This window comes from Stenella coeruleoalba (genome assembly GCF_951394435.1).
Source record: "Stenella coeruleoalba genome assembly, chromosome: 7".
NCBI classification, from domain to species: Eukaryota; Metazoa; Chordata; class Mammalia; order Artiodactyla; family Delphinidae; genus Stenella; species Stenella coeruleoalba.
Window position 1 is genome coordinate 59,217,523 of NC_137153.1, and position 15,805 is coordinate 59,233,327.

A 15,805-nucleotide genomic window follows, 5' to 3' on the forward strand; every position below is an offset into this window, starting at 1 on the left:
AAGAAATGTTAATAAAAACATTCAAAAAAAAGAAATAATGCAGAGGTAACTCTCTCTATCCCTCTATCTATATGCAAAGACTGTCTATGGAAAGACACATGAGATACCAGTAATGGTACTGGCCTCTGAAGAAAACTGGAAGAATGCAGTCAGAAGTGGAAGGAAAACATATTTATTGTGTAACCATTGTTTTAATATTTTGCAAGGTACTCATAATAACCTTTCCCCTCTAGATTTTATAGGAAGAATTTTAAACACAGGAAATTTTAAAGAATCTTACAGTGAATCCTCAACCACAATTAACATTTTAGAGTATTTGCTTTATCTCACTTCAAATTGTCCATCAATCCATTATATGTTGTAATATATATCAAAGTAATTTGCAGCATCAGATAGTTCACCACACAAATCACTAACTGGAGCTCAGTGCTTGTTTATGTTTTTTCCTTTGAGGCAAATTTTACATACAATGAAAGACGTAAATGCACACATGTGCAACCCAAACCCCGTTCACAATAGAGAATATTACCATCACCCTAGAAAGTTCCGTCATGCCTCATATCAGTAAGTCCGTATCCTCTGCAGAGGCAGCAGTGATCTGTTGTTTTTTTCCCATCCATCACAGATTAGTATTGGTTATAGAATTTCATATATACCCATTAATATGTCTCCTTTCTTTCAATATAATGTTTTTTTGATTCATCCATGTTGTTGCATGTATTGATAATTTTTTTTATTGCTGAGTAGTATTCCATTGTATGACTATACCACAGTTTGTTTATCCATTCTATTAAAAGACAACTGGTCTGGTTCCAGGTTTTGGTAATTATGAGTAAAAACGCTGTGAACATTCTTGTTCAAGTCTTTTTGTGGAAACATGTTTTCATTTTCTTGGGTAAATACCTAGGAGAAGAATTGCTGGTCACTTGAGACAGGTTTATCTTTTATTTCATAAGAAACTGCCAGGCCTTTTCCCCAAGCAGCTGTATCATTTTGCACTCTGACCAACAATGTATGAGAATTCTGGTTGCTCCATATCCTCATCAGCATTTATTGTTGTCAGCCTTTTTAATTGCAGCTGTTCTGGTAGGTTTTAATAGTATCTGGTTGTTTTAATTTGCATTTCCTTGATGACTAATGATACTGAACACTTCTTCATGTGCTTATTGGGCATTCATGGATTGTATAATGTCTGTTTAAATATGTTTTTATTATTGTTCAGTGGCTTGAAATGTTTTCTAATATCTCTTGTGATTTATCTAGTGATGATGATAAATAACATGATATTAATCACATTCCTGTGGACGAGAATAGGTCTTCCCCTAACATCTTTTTTCTCTGCTTTTATACTCATTCATAATTACTTTATAGCCTATTCATAAGTCAAGTCTAAATTGCCAGGTTATGCTTGCATTTTTGAATTTCCACTTTTGAATTTGCCCAAATCATTGGTATATATTTATATTTCCTGGAATGAAGTTTCTCTGATTTCCCCCAATTTCTTATGATTAATGACTGGAAATGGATGTTTGAGAGTGTTGCTGTTAAGACTACAAGTTACTTCTGAGAGCCATCAGAGGTTTATAGCTGAGGGTAACAGTTTCCTTCTCACCTAAGCAGAAAGTGAGGTTTGGCAGCAAGGGCTTCAAGATATTTTAAGAATTCCTATTCTCAAATTTTAGTATTCACTTCTGAGTTGGACATAAAGTTATTTATAGTATTTGCTGGTTTTTAAAGGGTATATAGTATCAGGTTCCTTTCTGACTATTCCGTACTACCAGTATGTTAATATTAATTTTCAAATTGCATGATTTTCTCTTTTGCTATAATATTGAACAACATTTCACCATGTTGAAATGGACAGGGAGATTGGGTCTGATGTTGTGACAGGGATATTGGGTCTGATGTTGTGATATTTCTAAAACTGAGTAGAAACCACATTTGTTAAATAATGCTCTCTCCCCAAGTCTCATCTCTTTATGTATACATTTAGTACCCTCTCAGAACACTCTGTGCTAGACAGGTCTCATGTCTTTGGAAATTATACATTTGTGAAACATTTAAAAAGGAATGCAAGCATTAAGAGAGAGAATATATTCCATTTGTTAGTCCAACCTTTAGACACTGTACTTCCTCTTGAATCTAAGTACTTAAAAAAATTACAGTAAATTTCAATTCCATTTACCTGGGCTTTCATAGTGAACTTCAAGTACCACTCTTTTTGAATGAAAAAAACATTTTTTTAAAGGTTTCCAGAATTCACTCCTCCCACATTGAATTAAGGTTCTTTAGAGCTTAATTATTTGAAGTTGTTATGCATTCAGTATTTAATTTTAAATCTAACGAATTATTATTATTTAAAAGTAGTATTTAATATTAAAATTAAAATTTAAAACATAGATTTTGCTTCCTTTCTTTATAAAATATGCTTGCTGTTTCATTTTATGAAAAAATTAATACTGCCTACAGGACATTTCACATCTGGACATGGTTTTGTCATAATCTGAATCCATGGATCTCTCTTTACAGTGTGAAGGCAGTGACGAATTTGTCAGTTAGCATAAGAAAGAAAAGGGGGAGAAAGAATCACAGTGAATTTAATTACTTCATTGATGTCTTCCTCCTTCCCCTACTCCTGCCCCCAAAGACCAAGAGGCATTTTGGGAAAACACTGGTGGGAGTATCATTTCATTATAGAAACTATGTAAAATTACATAGCTTGAATATAGGCCTGTTAGACTACAAACAAGCAAAACAAGTGCCATCTCTGTTTAGGTTTAGGTTGAGGTTTTGAGGAAGCAGTGTATTAATTTTCAGTAATTTTTCCCCATTATTTGTTCTTACTTGGAAAAATCATTTCTCTCCTGTATAAGAGGAAAAATCCCATCTTATTGATAGTAGAAGGTAACAGGATAATCATAGTAATGATAATCTGTTGTCATTTTAGACCTAGTAAGAGCAGATTATCTGTGACCCAGATAAAATAATTAGAAATTACTTAAATTTAAGAACAGTGGATTTCTAATCCCATTTCCAAGGTTAAAAGATCTCAACACAACCTGATGTTTCTATGGAACAGACTAATCTTAAACCCAATTTTAAAGGATTACCTTTGATTATTTTTAGATTTAATTTTAAACAAGATTTAACTATATATGTTTGTTTCTTTTTACTAAAATTAATACTGAAGTTAAAGTGTTTTCAAAGTCTGCTTTGAAGCATTCTTTATTTAGTTAGGGAACAGATTATTCTAATTATTCCTTACTTAGACCGTTTAGCCTTTTTGTTTGTTTCTGAATGAAATGGATAGTGATGTTGTCATTATTGTAATTGATGTCAGAATTTCTTATTGAGCAGTAGTTCACACACAGCCAAGAATAATGTCCATTCTGATGAGCACCAACACTAAGAGTGCTGGGTGATTGTATTAGTCATGTTTTGAGTTGCTGGGCTTGGAGAGAGTTAATCAAGAAGCTCTGTAACAGCTGGTACAGCGCCTTCTGGTGAGGGTCTGACAGTGAGCTATTGTATACCATGACACTGCTCTGACAGTTTATCTAAATTTTGTATACAAGCATTTTTGTTTTCAGGGCACCGTGGAGTTTGTGTAAAAGCTTAAGCTTTTGATGGCGTCTCTGGAGCTTAGTGCTTTTCTCAGTTGTGGTGAGATTGAGGGTGGGGTGGGGAAGATATATTTAGTTGAAATTTTGTAAAAGGCTTTAAATTCTCAAAGAAAAAAATTGAGCTTTTTATATTTGGTCTCACAGGTAACTATTGTTGGACTCTACTTGAATTACTAAAGATAGCTTAAAGCAAAGCTTTTCAAAATAAAGGGAGAAAATGTTTTCCCCCCTAAATACTGGCTCATGATTACCTAAATAAATATAGACAGAATCACAGATGCAGGAGTGACTTAATTTTAACTTGATTATGTTATACAATGAAAAGTATCTTGTGTTCAAAATGTTAAATTAGTTTAAATGGCATTATCTATTAAATAACATTCTTATTAATCAGATGATTAGTGGACTTACCTGCCTTTTAACATGTACCTAGAAATGTAGTCCTGAGATTATTAATCCTTATAATGAAATTCTGCTAAGTATCCCCTGAATCAGTGTGGTGAATTAACAGCATTCGGTATAGTCTCTGCACAAATTACGTTTGCTTTACCCAACTCCAAATCAGCATTGCAAATATGGAAATCGTTGCTAATTGTGCTGAACCCAGCTCACTTACATTTTTGTAAAGGGAGCTCTGTACAGCATTTTGTCTTCCTTTCTGAATTATGTTTTCATTTAATAAAAACAAAGTATATTTTTAATACAGTATTTCTAATTATAATATTATGGGAAGTATCTTCTCTGTAGCTTTTTTAAAACCTAGAAGAATCATTAAAATTTAAATTGTTACTTCTTATATGTTTTTAATGTCATATTCTAATATTGGCTATAATATTTCTTTGAATTTTGGATACAATAGAGAACTTTATAGAAACTAGGTACCCCTTCGCCAAGGAATTAGTTTAAATACATACTGTGTTACATTGCATAGTAATAGAAAAGCTTTCTTTCTAAACATTCCTGCTAGCATCGTAATTATTATGTGTGGAAGTGGATTGCTCTTTAGCATAAACGTGTTCCTATGTGAAAATGTATTTATATTGCATCCTCTCTCTTTACTCAATGTAATAAACTTCTTGAAAGTAATTTAAAACAACTTAAATCTATTTCTGTAGATTTTTTTCAATAAGAATAGTGCATTTTAATTTTCTTAAAACATGATGAATAGCTTGAGTGATTAAATAGATGCTTTTTTTTTGGTAAGGAAGCTAAACATTTATGAGTTGTACTTGCTGTTTTTCCCATGTTATTGTTCATGTTCTGAATCCACGTGAATTTTTAATCTGAATTTACAACTTTATAGGATTGGAGAAAACAGTGAATTTTATATTTATAGTTAACTTTTAGATCTTTTTCCACAGTGATTCATATGCTTCTCTCTGTCACAGTCTATCACTATATTAATTCTCAAATTCCAGCCAAAGGGGCACATTAGCCCATCTTACTTCTACTGATAACCGAAAATCTTATGAAAGTATAGTTTTGTACTAAAAATGTAAGAATAGTTGACCTTGATTTGATTGTTGATTGCAAACGTAAGTTTTCAGCTGTTTCTAAATGGTGTATGGCTTATTTATATATGTTATTGTATATAATCCTCCTCTCTGACATCCTCGGCATATTCCTGTATAATTATTTCTTGTATGTTTAACTACTTTCACTAGACTGTTGCTGTTGCTAAGGACTGTGTCATAATATGTACTTAGTAAATTTTTGATAGACAATAAATGAGTAAATGAATCATGTTTTATGTACTTAGTACTTATTTTTTCAACTAGATTATAAGCCCCTTGTGGACATTGGATTTTATCTGTGTAGTCTCCTACAGTCCATGTCATTTTATCTTTGATTATAAAAAACACTTGTTTGTTTAAACATCAATTTTTCTAGTTACATTCTAATGTAATTAAGATAGCTCCAAGCCCTACAATAAAAACTTAGGCCTGTCATTTATTGAGGAGTTATTAAGGGCTCTAAGATATTAACTCATTTAATTTCTACAAAAACCTATGAGGTAAATAGTAGTATTTGAAAATTGAGATACAGAATTTTAGTAACTTTCTTAAGGTTTTATACAGCCAGAAAATGGCTTGATGAAGAGGAGTATGGGAATTGTGTTGGAAAGAAATGTTTTAAGTGGCTATCAAAGTAACATCTACTGCCTTCTCAGTTTGGTTTCATGATTGATTAAATGTCTCTGTTAACTTAAGATCTCTAATAAAAGATGTAGCTGGTCCTCTGTTGGAGATGGATGCTTATGAACCATTTATTTCAAGTGAGTAATATAGTAGTGAGTTCTGGCTTCAAAGGAGGAGAGAGAGCTAAGGTTAACAGAAAGTTTTCTCTCTTTGGATTGAAAAAAATTAAAGATAAGGAATCATGTTATTTCTGTCCATGTTCAATTAGTTTAGTGCTGCAAACATATATTGAGTATCCACTTTGAATAATTTGTGCTGTTCGGTGCTATGAAAGACACAAAGTTAAATGAGTTGCTCTCTGTATGTTGAGCAGAAATTCTAGGAATTTAAGCAAAAGTCTATTTTAGAATTAGCAGAAATCAGTAGTAGACAAAACAGGTATATAATCTCTAGTTGTCATAAACTTTCCTTAATAGTGTTTTTTACTCCAGATTAAATCAGCAGAGTCATTGAATCAGGTATGTGCAGTAGAGTTAAAAGCATCAACAAGACCTATGATAAGACTAAAGAGTGCAGGCGATCCTTGAGGTTAGATCGAACTGTCTTCAAGGAGACTTTCTGATAGAATGTTCTTACTTTCCTTAGATCTTCAGTTTGACAGATCTGGAAACTCCATTTTGAAAATGTTTCCAGGGTTAATCAGGCCCAGAAGCAGTGACTCTACTTCTAGACTCAAAAGTGATAGTCATATAAACCAGGTTGACTATTTATTCCCTTATGTATGATTGTCAGGTACCAAAGGACTCTGCAGTACATTCTTTCTCCTGTACAACAACATATATGGCAAAGTGTTACTTTGTGAGAATGAACTCAAAGCAGAATGAGTTAGTTGGATGGATTGTATCATCAAGCTGTCTATTCCAAGAGGACTAGATTCTCAGGTCTGTTAACCAGGAAACGTCTGGTGATAAATTCTTGCTCTTCGCCTCTCACCTCCCCCCCCCTCAATTTTTCCAATAGGCAATAAATACCTCCCTCCCCCTTCCTATTAGAAACTTTTTTTTCCATTCCAGTTATAATCTTACTAGTTGAGATACAGTTTTCTTTTAAGTCAAACATATTTCCTTAGACTGAACCTGAAAGATAATTTCTTAGAGTAAGATGAGCCATCAGGAGAAGATAAAGTATAGTTGATAAAATACTTGAGCCCTATATTTCTGTAAGTCTTTCTTGTTTCTAGTTTATTCTTTTTTTTTAGAAGATAAACTTCCGGTTTTTAAAATAAGAAAGCATTCTCATTTATCTCAGTTATGCAGACTGGCAGAAGTCTTGGATATTTTTATCATTAGACCATAATCAATACATAAATATTTCTTTGGAAATAAGGTATTTTGATTGTAGATAATACAATAAAAATGTGTTTCTTATCATTCCTTGAAGAGTGAGTTTTTCTAGATAGCTGTTTTACATATAACTAAGAATTTATAAAATATACTCCGTGAAGATAGCAATTACCTTTTTGGTCATTTTTGTGATAGTCACTAAAGGTATTGAGTCTTTTATGTTGAATGGAATTAACTGCACTAAAATCTATTTTAAATATTTTTAATTTATTTTTCATGTGTGAAATATTCCACAATTCCCTGCTTAATAAAACAAAACAAAAAGTTTATTAAACCTAGTTCGGCACTTGGAAATAACTTATGGTTGTCAATATTCCTGCCAGTAGTAACCTCTCTTCTCTTCTAGTTTGCTGTTTCTATTGTGCATATAAATACGATAGCATGATAACTTGTGTTGCCTGAGTATGCTGTATAAATGCCAGTGCAAAAACTTTGTGACATGTTTGGCTGTTCTTTTTTCTTATAATAGTACTCTGGATAGCTGAGAGATAAGCATTTGCCATTTCTAGTGGGAAAAAACAGTCTTTTTTGGCTAGCCTCACAAATCCTGTTCATAAAGTCATGATAGACATCACATCCTTTGATTGAATGACAATCTGTTTATGATGACTTGAAAGGTAGTGTTCCTCGTATTTCTTGAACCAGATTCTAGAAAGATGTCAAAAGCACTTGCAAATAAGAGCTTTTCCCATATGAAGTCTAAATTCAAAGTCCTTAAAATTGATTATTTTATTGTCACAACTACATTCCTCAAAGTTATAATCGAGTTTTAAGTTTCTGCACAGTAAAAATATCCTGTAACATTGGCTAGTTCTAGTAGTCTAACCTTGTAATTGCCTTCCTTATCCTGAAATAGTTTCCACTTTTAAGTGTTATCTACACCTGCAATTTGGGGCCATTTATATACCTTTCCTGATAACACTTTTAAATTTCTTTCCTGTCTTTTCCTTTGTATTTTTGCGCAAGCTATCTTAATTGTTTTGGAATAACCTGTCACCATCAGTTCTAAGATACCATTTAAATTACTTCCTTCACTTTTTTTTTTCTGATATGGAACCAGAACCCCAGCTTTCCTCTAAGTCTTTAATAAATTTTTTATGTATTTGCAGACTGTGTTTTCACAAAGTAAAACATTATTTTGAGGAAATTATGCAACAGAACCAGGAAAGGTTAATTATAAATAGAATTGTCATTGGAAACCATGAATTTCAGAAAATGCTAGGAAATTAGTGACTATAGAGTGACTAATCTATAGCCTCCACACAGATTACTGGGAAATCTGGAAATGAAACTCTGTTATTAGTTACTAGTCACATAAAAAATGATAGATTTGTTTTCCTGTATGTGGGCCAACTGTAGTTAGACAACTGTTCATACATAAGAATTTAATGTTCTGAGCCATTCACGTAACTTCTTTAAAGAGTTTTTTGAAGTAAAGGTGCTTTTCAGTAGTATTATTGGAAGAGAGTTCTATAGCTAAATAAGTTCTTGCAATTGGAGTTGCAGCCACAAATATTTGCATGAATAGTATTGCTTAATAACTGCAGTCCACCTGCTATATCTGAGGAAGCTAATAAAGGAAAGGATAAAAGGAGGAAGATTTTTTTGTATATTTAAAAGAATATATTTTCTTTTGTACAACTTAAAAGTATATTTAAAATGTAAATATATATCTAAAATAAGATTATATAATTTGTGTTTTGATTATTTGGATATTCCTTATCATCACTGTTTCTCAGTCTAATGATGGGTCTTCCATTAACATGAATTAGACCAGCATGTCTAGAAGCTTTCTTCTCTTTATTGAGTTGTTTTTCTTATATATTTGTGTTAACAGCTTTATAGAAAACACATAATGAGAAATTGCATTATTATGAAGGGACTGGTTTTTCTCTTGAGAAAAAAAAAGTTTTTTTACCAAAGAACACTAATCAGTTAGCTTTCCTTTTCAGAGTAATAAATGTTGTAGTACGGCAAATGCATACATTGCCTTGTTGAATTTGGCTTTGTTTACAGAAATCCATAACCAGTAGCGCTCTTTGGCTCTTGACAGTTTTCTGTTCAATAGTGTCTTTCATTTATCATTTTGGTATTTATTTTTTAATGCATATTTAATGCCAGTTGAATTAAATATAGACTTTTAAAAGAATTATCAAGAAGGCAAGTGTAATAAAAGGTTATTTTTTAATGAAGTGAGACTCCTACAATTTTGGGGGGGGGGGTTGTAATTGAATAAATTGGTTCTTTTTAGCACAACGTAATGTTGATTCTGTTTTTCCAAGGGAATTTCAGCAATGTACATAGATAATTTAAAATTCTTTTTTTAACATCTTCATTGAAGTATAATTGCTTTACAATGGTGTGTTAGTTTCTGCTTTATAACAAAGTGAATCAGCTCTATGTATACATATATCCCCATGTCCCCTCCCTCTTGCGTCTCCCTCCCACCCTCCCTATCTACCCCTCTAGGTGGTCACAAAGCACCCAGCTGATCTCCCTGTGCTATGCAACTGCTTCCCACTAACTAGCTATTTTGCATTTGGTAGTGTATATCTGTCCTTATATACACTACCACTCTCACTTTGTCCCAGCTTAGTACCCATATATAAACTTTTTATATCTTTAGAATATTCTCTGAATATGATTAAAAACATCATGAAATAGATATAGAATCAAGCCTTGATAACTGTTATATCTGAGTATTTTTTTTTTGATTTTTAATAGGATACAACATCTATTGAAAAGATGTCAAACTGTTGTGAAGAAATGTAAGTATGAAAGTGAAGTCTGTAGTGTTCTTATTTAAAAATGCAAACACCTGGTTATATTTGAAAAATGTGTGCATGTAGTGGAAAGATAATATAATGATGGCTTTTTCTTGGTGCCTTTTCTAAGACCTGAGCTAGCAAGCATAACCCAGACTTACAGTAGGGGTAGGGGTCTTCTAGCCGTGATAGTTTTCAAACAAAATAAGTACTGATCATTCTTGTTCCTTGTCCTACTAAAGTAAGTTAAATTATTTGTCCTGAAAATACATCAAAAGAGATTTGCTACTGTGTTGTTGACACACATTCTGTTAATCCTGAGATTCTCCTCTGCTTCAAAAGTTGCCCTAGGTTGATTGACGACACAGATACAATATCTGCTATCCAGAGTTAAAACTCAGCTGCATGCCATAATGAAAGAAAAGCTGTATTTGTGATGCTGGGACACAATTCATCAGAGTCCAGTAATGGATCCCCAGCCAACCTGTATTGTTTTAGCTGACTGAAGTGCACCATGGGAGTGCTGTCTTTCACTAATAATGCTGTCTTCTGTAGATCGAGGCCCCGAAAGCCATGGCAGCAGACCTTCTCAGAAGTTTTTGGCACTCGTTGGAAGATCCTGTGGTTTATTCCTTTCAGGCAGAGGCAACCACTGCGAGTTCCCTACCACTTTGCCAATCACGTCTAAACAGATGGATGGTGGGCACAGATGGGTCCTCCATGCTGGAAATGCGTTACAGGTTTTCTGATAATAGAACTATGACAGTCTTCAAGTCAATTAAAATCCACCCACCAATCTTAAGCATCATAATGTGCCCCAGGCTTTATTTTAATAGTGATCTTGATCCTGTTGTGGGACTAATACATGATCTATATTTAAGTTTTAAAGCATGTTTACTTTCAAATTAGCTTTCCACAGGGATTTCTTTAAATGCTTTTGTTATTAAACTCAAAAGGCAGTGATTGGGATGAAGTAATTGTACATAATTTCTTTTAGTACTGACAGTGTTACAGATTTTACTTTATGGGAAACTTCGGATGTTTATTTAAAATTTTCACCCTTAAGCAGTACTAACCAAATCTGAATTTCATTCTTTAGGTTTTACAAAAGTTGATACGCCTTATATGTAAATTTTCTTTTTCAAATACAATTTTATGTTATACTTCCTTTTGTATGTGCTGCAAGATTTTTTAAAATTTAGCATATAGGATTGAACAACAAAACAAAAACAGCAACAAAAAGGACAGTGTTTTCTTAGAAGTAGATTTCTAATGTTTTTTTTTTTGTCACCACCAAAAACACCACTAAAGTAAAACACCAACTACCTACCTTATTTTAAAGGAAAGATTAATTTTTTTCACATTAACTTTCCCATTTCTTTCCCCTGTACTGTTGTAATTATTGGTTTTTGTTAAAATATTTGCTCCAAGGGGAAATTTTTGACCAAACAGGCATGTGTTCCTATTTTACCCTAAGATTTTTATTAGCAAAAAGGGTAAAGAATTTGCAATAATTCCACTGATACCTTTTCTAGTGTAGTTATGTTAGAATGCACATGTTTTTAAAATGCTAGTATAGGGCTCCCCTGGTGGCGCAGTGGTTGAGGGTCCGCATGCTGATGCAGGGGACACGGGTTCGTGCCCCGGTCCGGGAAGATCCCACATGCCGCGGAGCGGCTGGGCCCGTGAGCCATGGCCGCTGGGCCTGCGCTTCCGGAGCCTGTGCTCCGCAATGGGAGAGGCCACAACAGTGAGAGGCCCGCATACCGCAAAAAAGAAAAAAAGCTAATATAACTAGATAATATATAATGTATAGTATAAAGAAGAATATTGTGCTTTAAAAAAATATATGTATACTTTTTACTTTTGTTTACCTACTAGTAGATCTAAAATTACACCTTGAAGGTTTTTATGTAATAGATATTGGCCAACTAATATTGAAATTTTATTTATAGGAAGTTACTAGTAAAAGTAACTTTTGTGTACCTGTAATCACCCAGATTGAAATTAAATTTTAATTGACCAACTATAATCTGGATTGAGAGACCATTTTTAGTAGCCAATGTTAGGAAATGACCTTAAAATGAGAAAATATAATCTATATTCATTATTAGCCTTATACAAATTTAAATTGCTAATTGTGATGGTCTCTTGGAAAGCATAGAATATTTGTGTGAGAAAAAATTTAGCATGGTTTGAAAAAAATTCAGTTAAAAATTTTTTTCCATTAGAATACTGCAAAATCCATATATCTTTAAAAAACTAATTATGTACTCAGCCTTTCCCTTGAAGAGAGAATTAAGGGGTATCTAGTGTTCTTGGAGCATATCAATATTTTCTTTTTGGTTAGTTTTGGTAGTAAGGAGTCATACCTGAGAAATCATGAAACAGAAGGTTACCATTGTCAGCTAGTTAACTATACTGTGGTTATTTTTTAGAAATTATAAATATCTCCTAAAATAATAGAATAAGGTCTACTCAGAGATACAAGTACCATGTCTTTCATGTTCTGATTACAGTGCTTTATTATTTAAAAACTTAGTGGCAGATGGAAATATTTATTGGTGCTGATAAGATTCATAGTAAATTTAATATAAGAAGTATATTTATAGAGCTTAATGAACCACAAAATTAGTACATATATTCATTCCAGGCAGATGGGTTGGGTTTTGACCAAATTTGGCCTGGTGACTGAACTGTTATAAGGAGTAATGTACAGATAATGTAGATAGATGTCAGTCAGATGCCTTATGCTGTATACATTCCTTTCAAATAAGGACATTGAGAAAACAGCAAAGCCAAGTGAAGACCCCCTAAAGAGCTTTATGGACGAATTTATACTTCATATGGTAGCAGTAGCTACCTTGAAAGGTACCAGGGAGGTACTGAGTGCCAACCTCTGTCTCAGTAATGAGAATCAAGAGGTGGTCTCTTTCCCACTCTAACGGTTTCTGGTCTTGGTTTTCTTAGGTTCCCCACTTCTAGGGCACCTCTTCCCACCTTTCTCTTTACCTTCCCTGATCCTTCTGTACCTGATTTCTCTAAATTACTGGAATACAAACTAATGCACTAGGCAAGGCATATATTTATTTTTGTTTGAATGGTAGAAATGCTACATATCAATATATTTATGTAGGAATCTATATAAAGTATATCTATATATACTTATGCTGTAACTTTCAGTATTTCAGAGTTAGCACACCTAACTGGCTTTTATGATTCTTGTTAGACAACTTGAGAGAGAACACCTGGCGCTTTCCTGGGGAGTCCATAAACTCTAGTGTGCTCTCTGCGCCCTCTTTTGGCTAATTGATGTAATTATACTGGCTCTAGAGATTTGTTGCCCAAATGAAATGTATACCCAAATTCTGAACATTTCAGAGGTACAAACTTAAGGGAAGTCTATGTACAAAAATGTAAGGTTTTATGAAAATTAATGTGTTCCTATTTTATGATTCTGATGTCTGGTTCATACATATATGACTACTTTGCTTCATTTATGTATATTCATATTATATTTTTTACTATCAGACAAATTTATATCAGATCAGGATAAATAAATATAAACCATTTCATGAATTTTATTTTGAACCTTATTTTGGCAAATTAAGTCCTTAGAATTAAAAAGTCGTTACCTTAAAATTACCAATTTATTACAAAACAAATTTATCATAGTTACAATGGCAAGCCAGTGTCTAATGTGTTTTACTGAATATCTAAAAAAAAACATTCAGTTTTTTAATCCCAGTTTTGGAATGATTTTTTTAACTGATTCAATTGCATTAAAATAATGAGATTAATAATTCTTTCTATACTTCTCTTCATTCTTTTTAACTTTCCTGCTGTGAGTTAGAGCTGTAGCTTTAGCAGCCAATTTATTATATATTCTGGATAACCCTGAAAATAACTAATGATGTTGAGCATTAGAAAATAATTATAAGCAGTGAGATTACTGATGTAATCTGTATATTGGATGAAGTATTTCGTTATAAACATTTCATTTCATTTTAAGCGAAATGTATTTTAAAGGATGTTTTACGTTCAGCAAAGTCATTAATTGGACTTCTGGAAATGAAAGTAGTTGTTAAGTACTTGTTATAAATTGCACCTCTTGAACAATTATATTTGTTGCTCTTCTTTTCTGCAATCAAAAATGTTTATGGGCTCAAGATTGTAGGCAAAAAGTGACTGAGTTCAGAATTGTAAAAATATTGTTAGCTGATGTTCCATTGTGAAAAAAATACTATTTTGCTTCAGAGTTGTATTAAAAATATTTGTGGTTAACATAAGAGGTAGATATACTTAAAATATTAATATGTTAATGTCTTTGAACAGAAGAAAGCATAGTTTACTTTTAAGTAATAGAAATAGAGAACATAAGCATAAAGTTTAGTGTAACAGCTAAGTTAAAACTTCTGTCAGAATGAACATCAGTGAATGTTTGCTAATGCTTAGAGGTATTTTTCTCTAAGGATGGCGGCTAGTTATAACTGTTCTTCATCAGGCTTTTTCAAGTCACTTTCCTACAAATAATTAGTTGAAGGTGTGTCACCCAAAAGGGTGTATTAATGCTCATCATAAAGACTTGAGTTAGGGCAACACCTCCACCCAGGAAGTATGAAGGAGTTTTGATTATAACCACATACCTTTCTATGTGTTAGATAATGGAGCAGTTTGAATGTTCTCACATATGTTGGTATAAAATCACAATGTATCCAGCTCTAGTTTACAATGGTATTAATATTAACAGAGCTACTAGTCTTTCCCTGGACTTTTCTCTAGTGTCTACTTCCCTTGTGCTTCATGTATGAATAGACTACTTAGCTCAAGTTTACTAAACTATTGCTGCTTCATTAAATAAGTTTTTGACATGACCTCTATATATGTAGATATATCTAGAATTTACTTGGTACAGTTTACACTTACAAACATTAAATAATTTATTAATAGATATAAGTATTAGATTTTTTACCCAATTCTACTACTGTTGCTTTCAAAAATATAAGTACTGGCAAATGTAGTTAGTAAGTCATGTACATTTAGTATGTTCTACTTGCTAGTATTAGTAACCATATAATTAACAAATGAATGAGTGTATTATTTAATGTCCACATTTGTTACTTTCGATCCTAAGAATCCTCTGAATTTCTCTGTAAATCACAAATTTCATTATGCTCTGAATTTAGCCATTCTCAATTGAATTCTAGAATATTCTTCAGCAGAATGTGAGAAAGTAATAGAACCAACTTGCTTGAAGTATTTTGAACTAATGTTGTTCTTATGTATATCAATCAGTATTTAGCATTTCAGCTGCATTTAGGATGATGATGGTTTAACTTCAGGAAGTGTTTTCTCTGATGTCTCCTTTCATTATCATTGTGCAATTTTTAACAACAAAATTTACTACATTTTTGTCTGTTCTTCAGATATTGTAATACTGCCTGCTAGTGCTAATTTGAAACAGAAATAGTAATGGTGTTTATCCTTATGTCATTGGTATTTTCTATTATCATTATTTTTTTTACTATTATTATTTCCTTTTTCCCTTGTCTACCATAGAGGACAGGTACAAATGAGTAGTGAGTAGCCAGAATTAGATAAAGAGAGTATTAAGATGGAGAGAAGGCTAGACAGAGCATGTATAATCAGCATCTCAGCAGAAGGGTTTACTGGATACAGAATCTGTGACGTCAGAGAATTCCTCTGCTACAATCATTTTAGCCTTATCTCTTGTTGACACTGTTTCACTGTAAGAGTTGTTGATGCGTGTAAGCGTTTAGTTTGAGTTATTTTATCCAAGGAGTGTATATTGCTGATTCTTGTCAGCTAGTCAGATGCCTTTAAGAAATTATTTTGAATTTTAAATATCGGAAGTG

The 15,805-nt window shown here is 32.7% G+C and overlaps 1 protein-coding gene across 3 annotated transcripts in view; it reads left to right on the forward strand.

Moving 5' to 3' along the window:
- The window catches only part of ZDHHC21 (zDHHC palmitoyltransferase 21), a 69,248-nt gene extending 58,151 nt beyond the window's left edge, over positions 1–11,097 (forward strand). For 2 of the 3 annotated variants that reach the window (XM_079927387.1, XM_079927388.1), the window contains 2 exons: positions 9,889–9,932; positions 10,485–11,097. In XM_079927387.1, the coding sequence (XP_079783513.1) occupies positions 9,889–9,932; positions 10,485–10,617 (177 nt within the window). In that variant the 3' untranslated portion in view covers positions 10,618–11,097. Of the gene's footprint in view, positions 1–6,553; positions 6,703–9,888; positions 9,933–10,484 lie in introns of all 3 variants that reach the window. The other variant, XR_013829170.1, reaches the window with a different exon arrangement.
- The last annotated feature ends 4,708 nt before the right edge of the window (positions 11,098–15,805 follow it).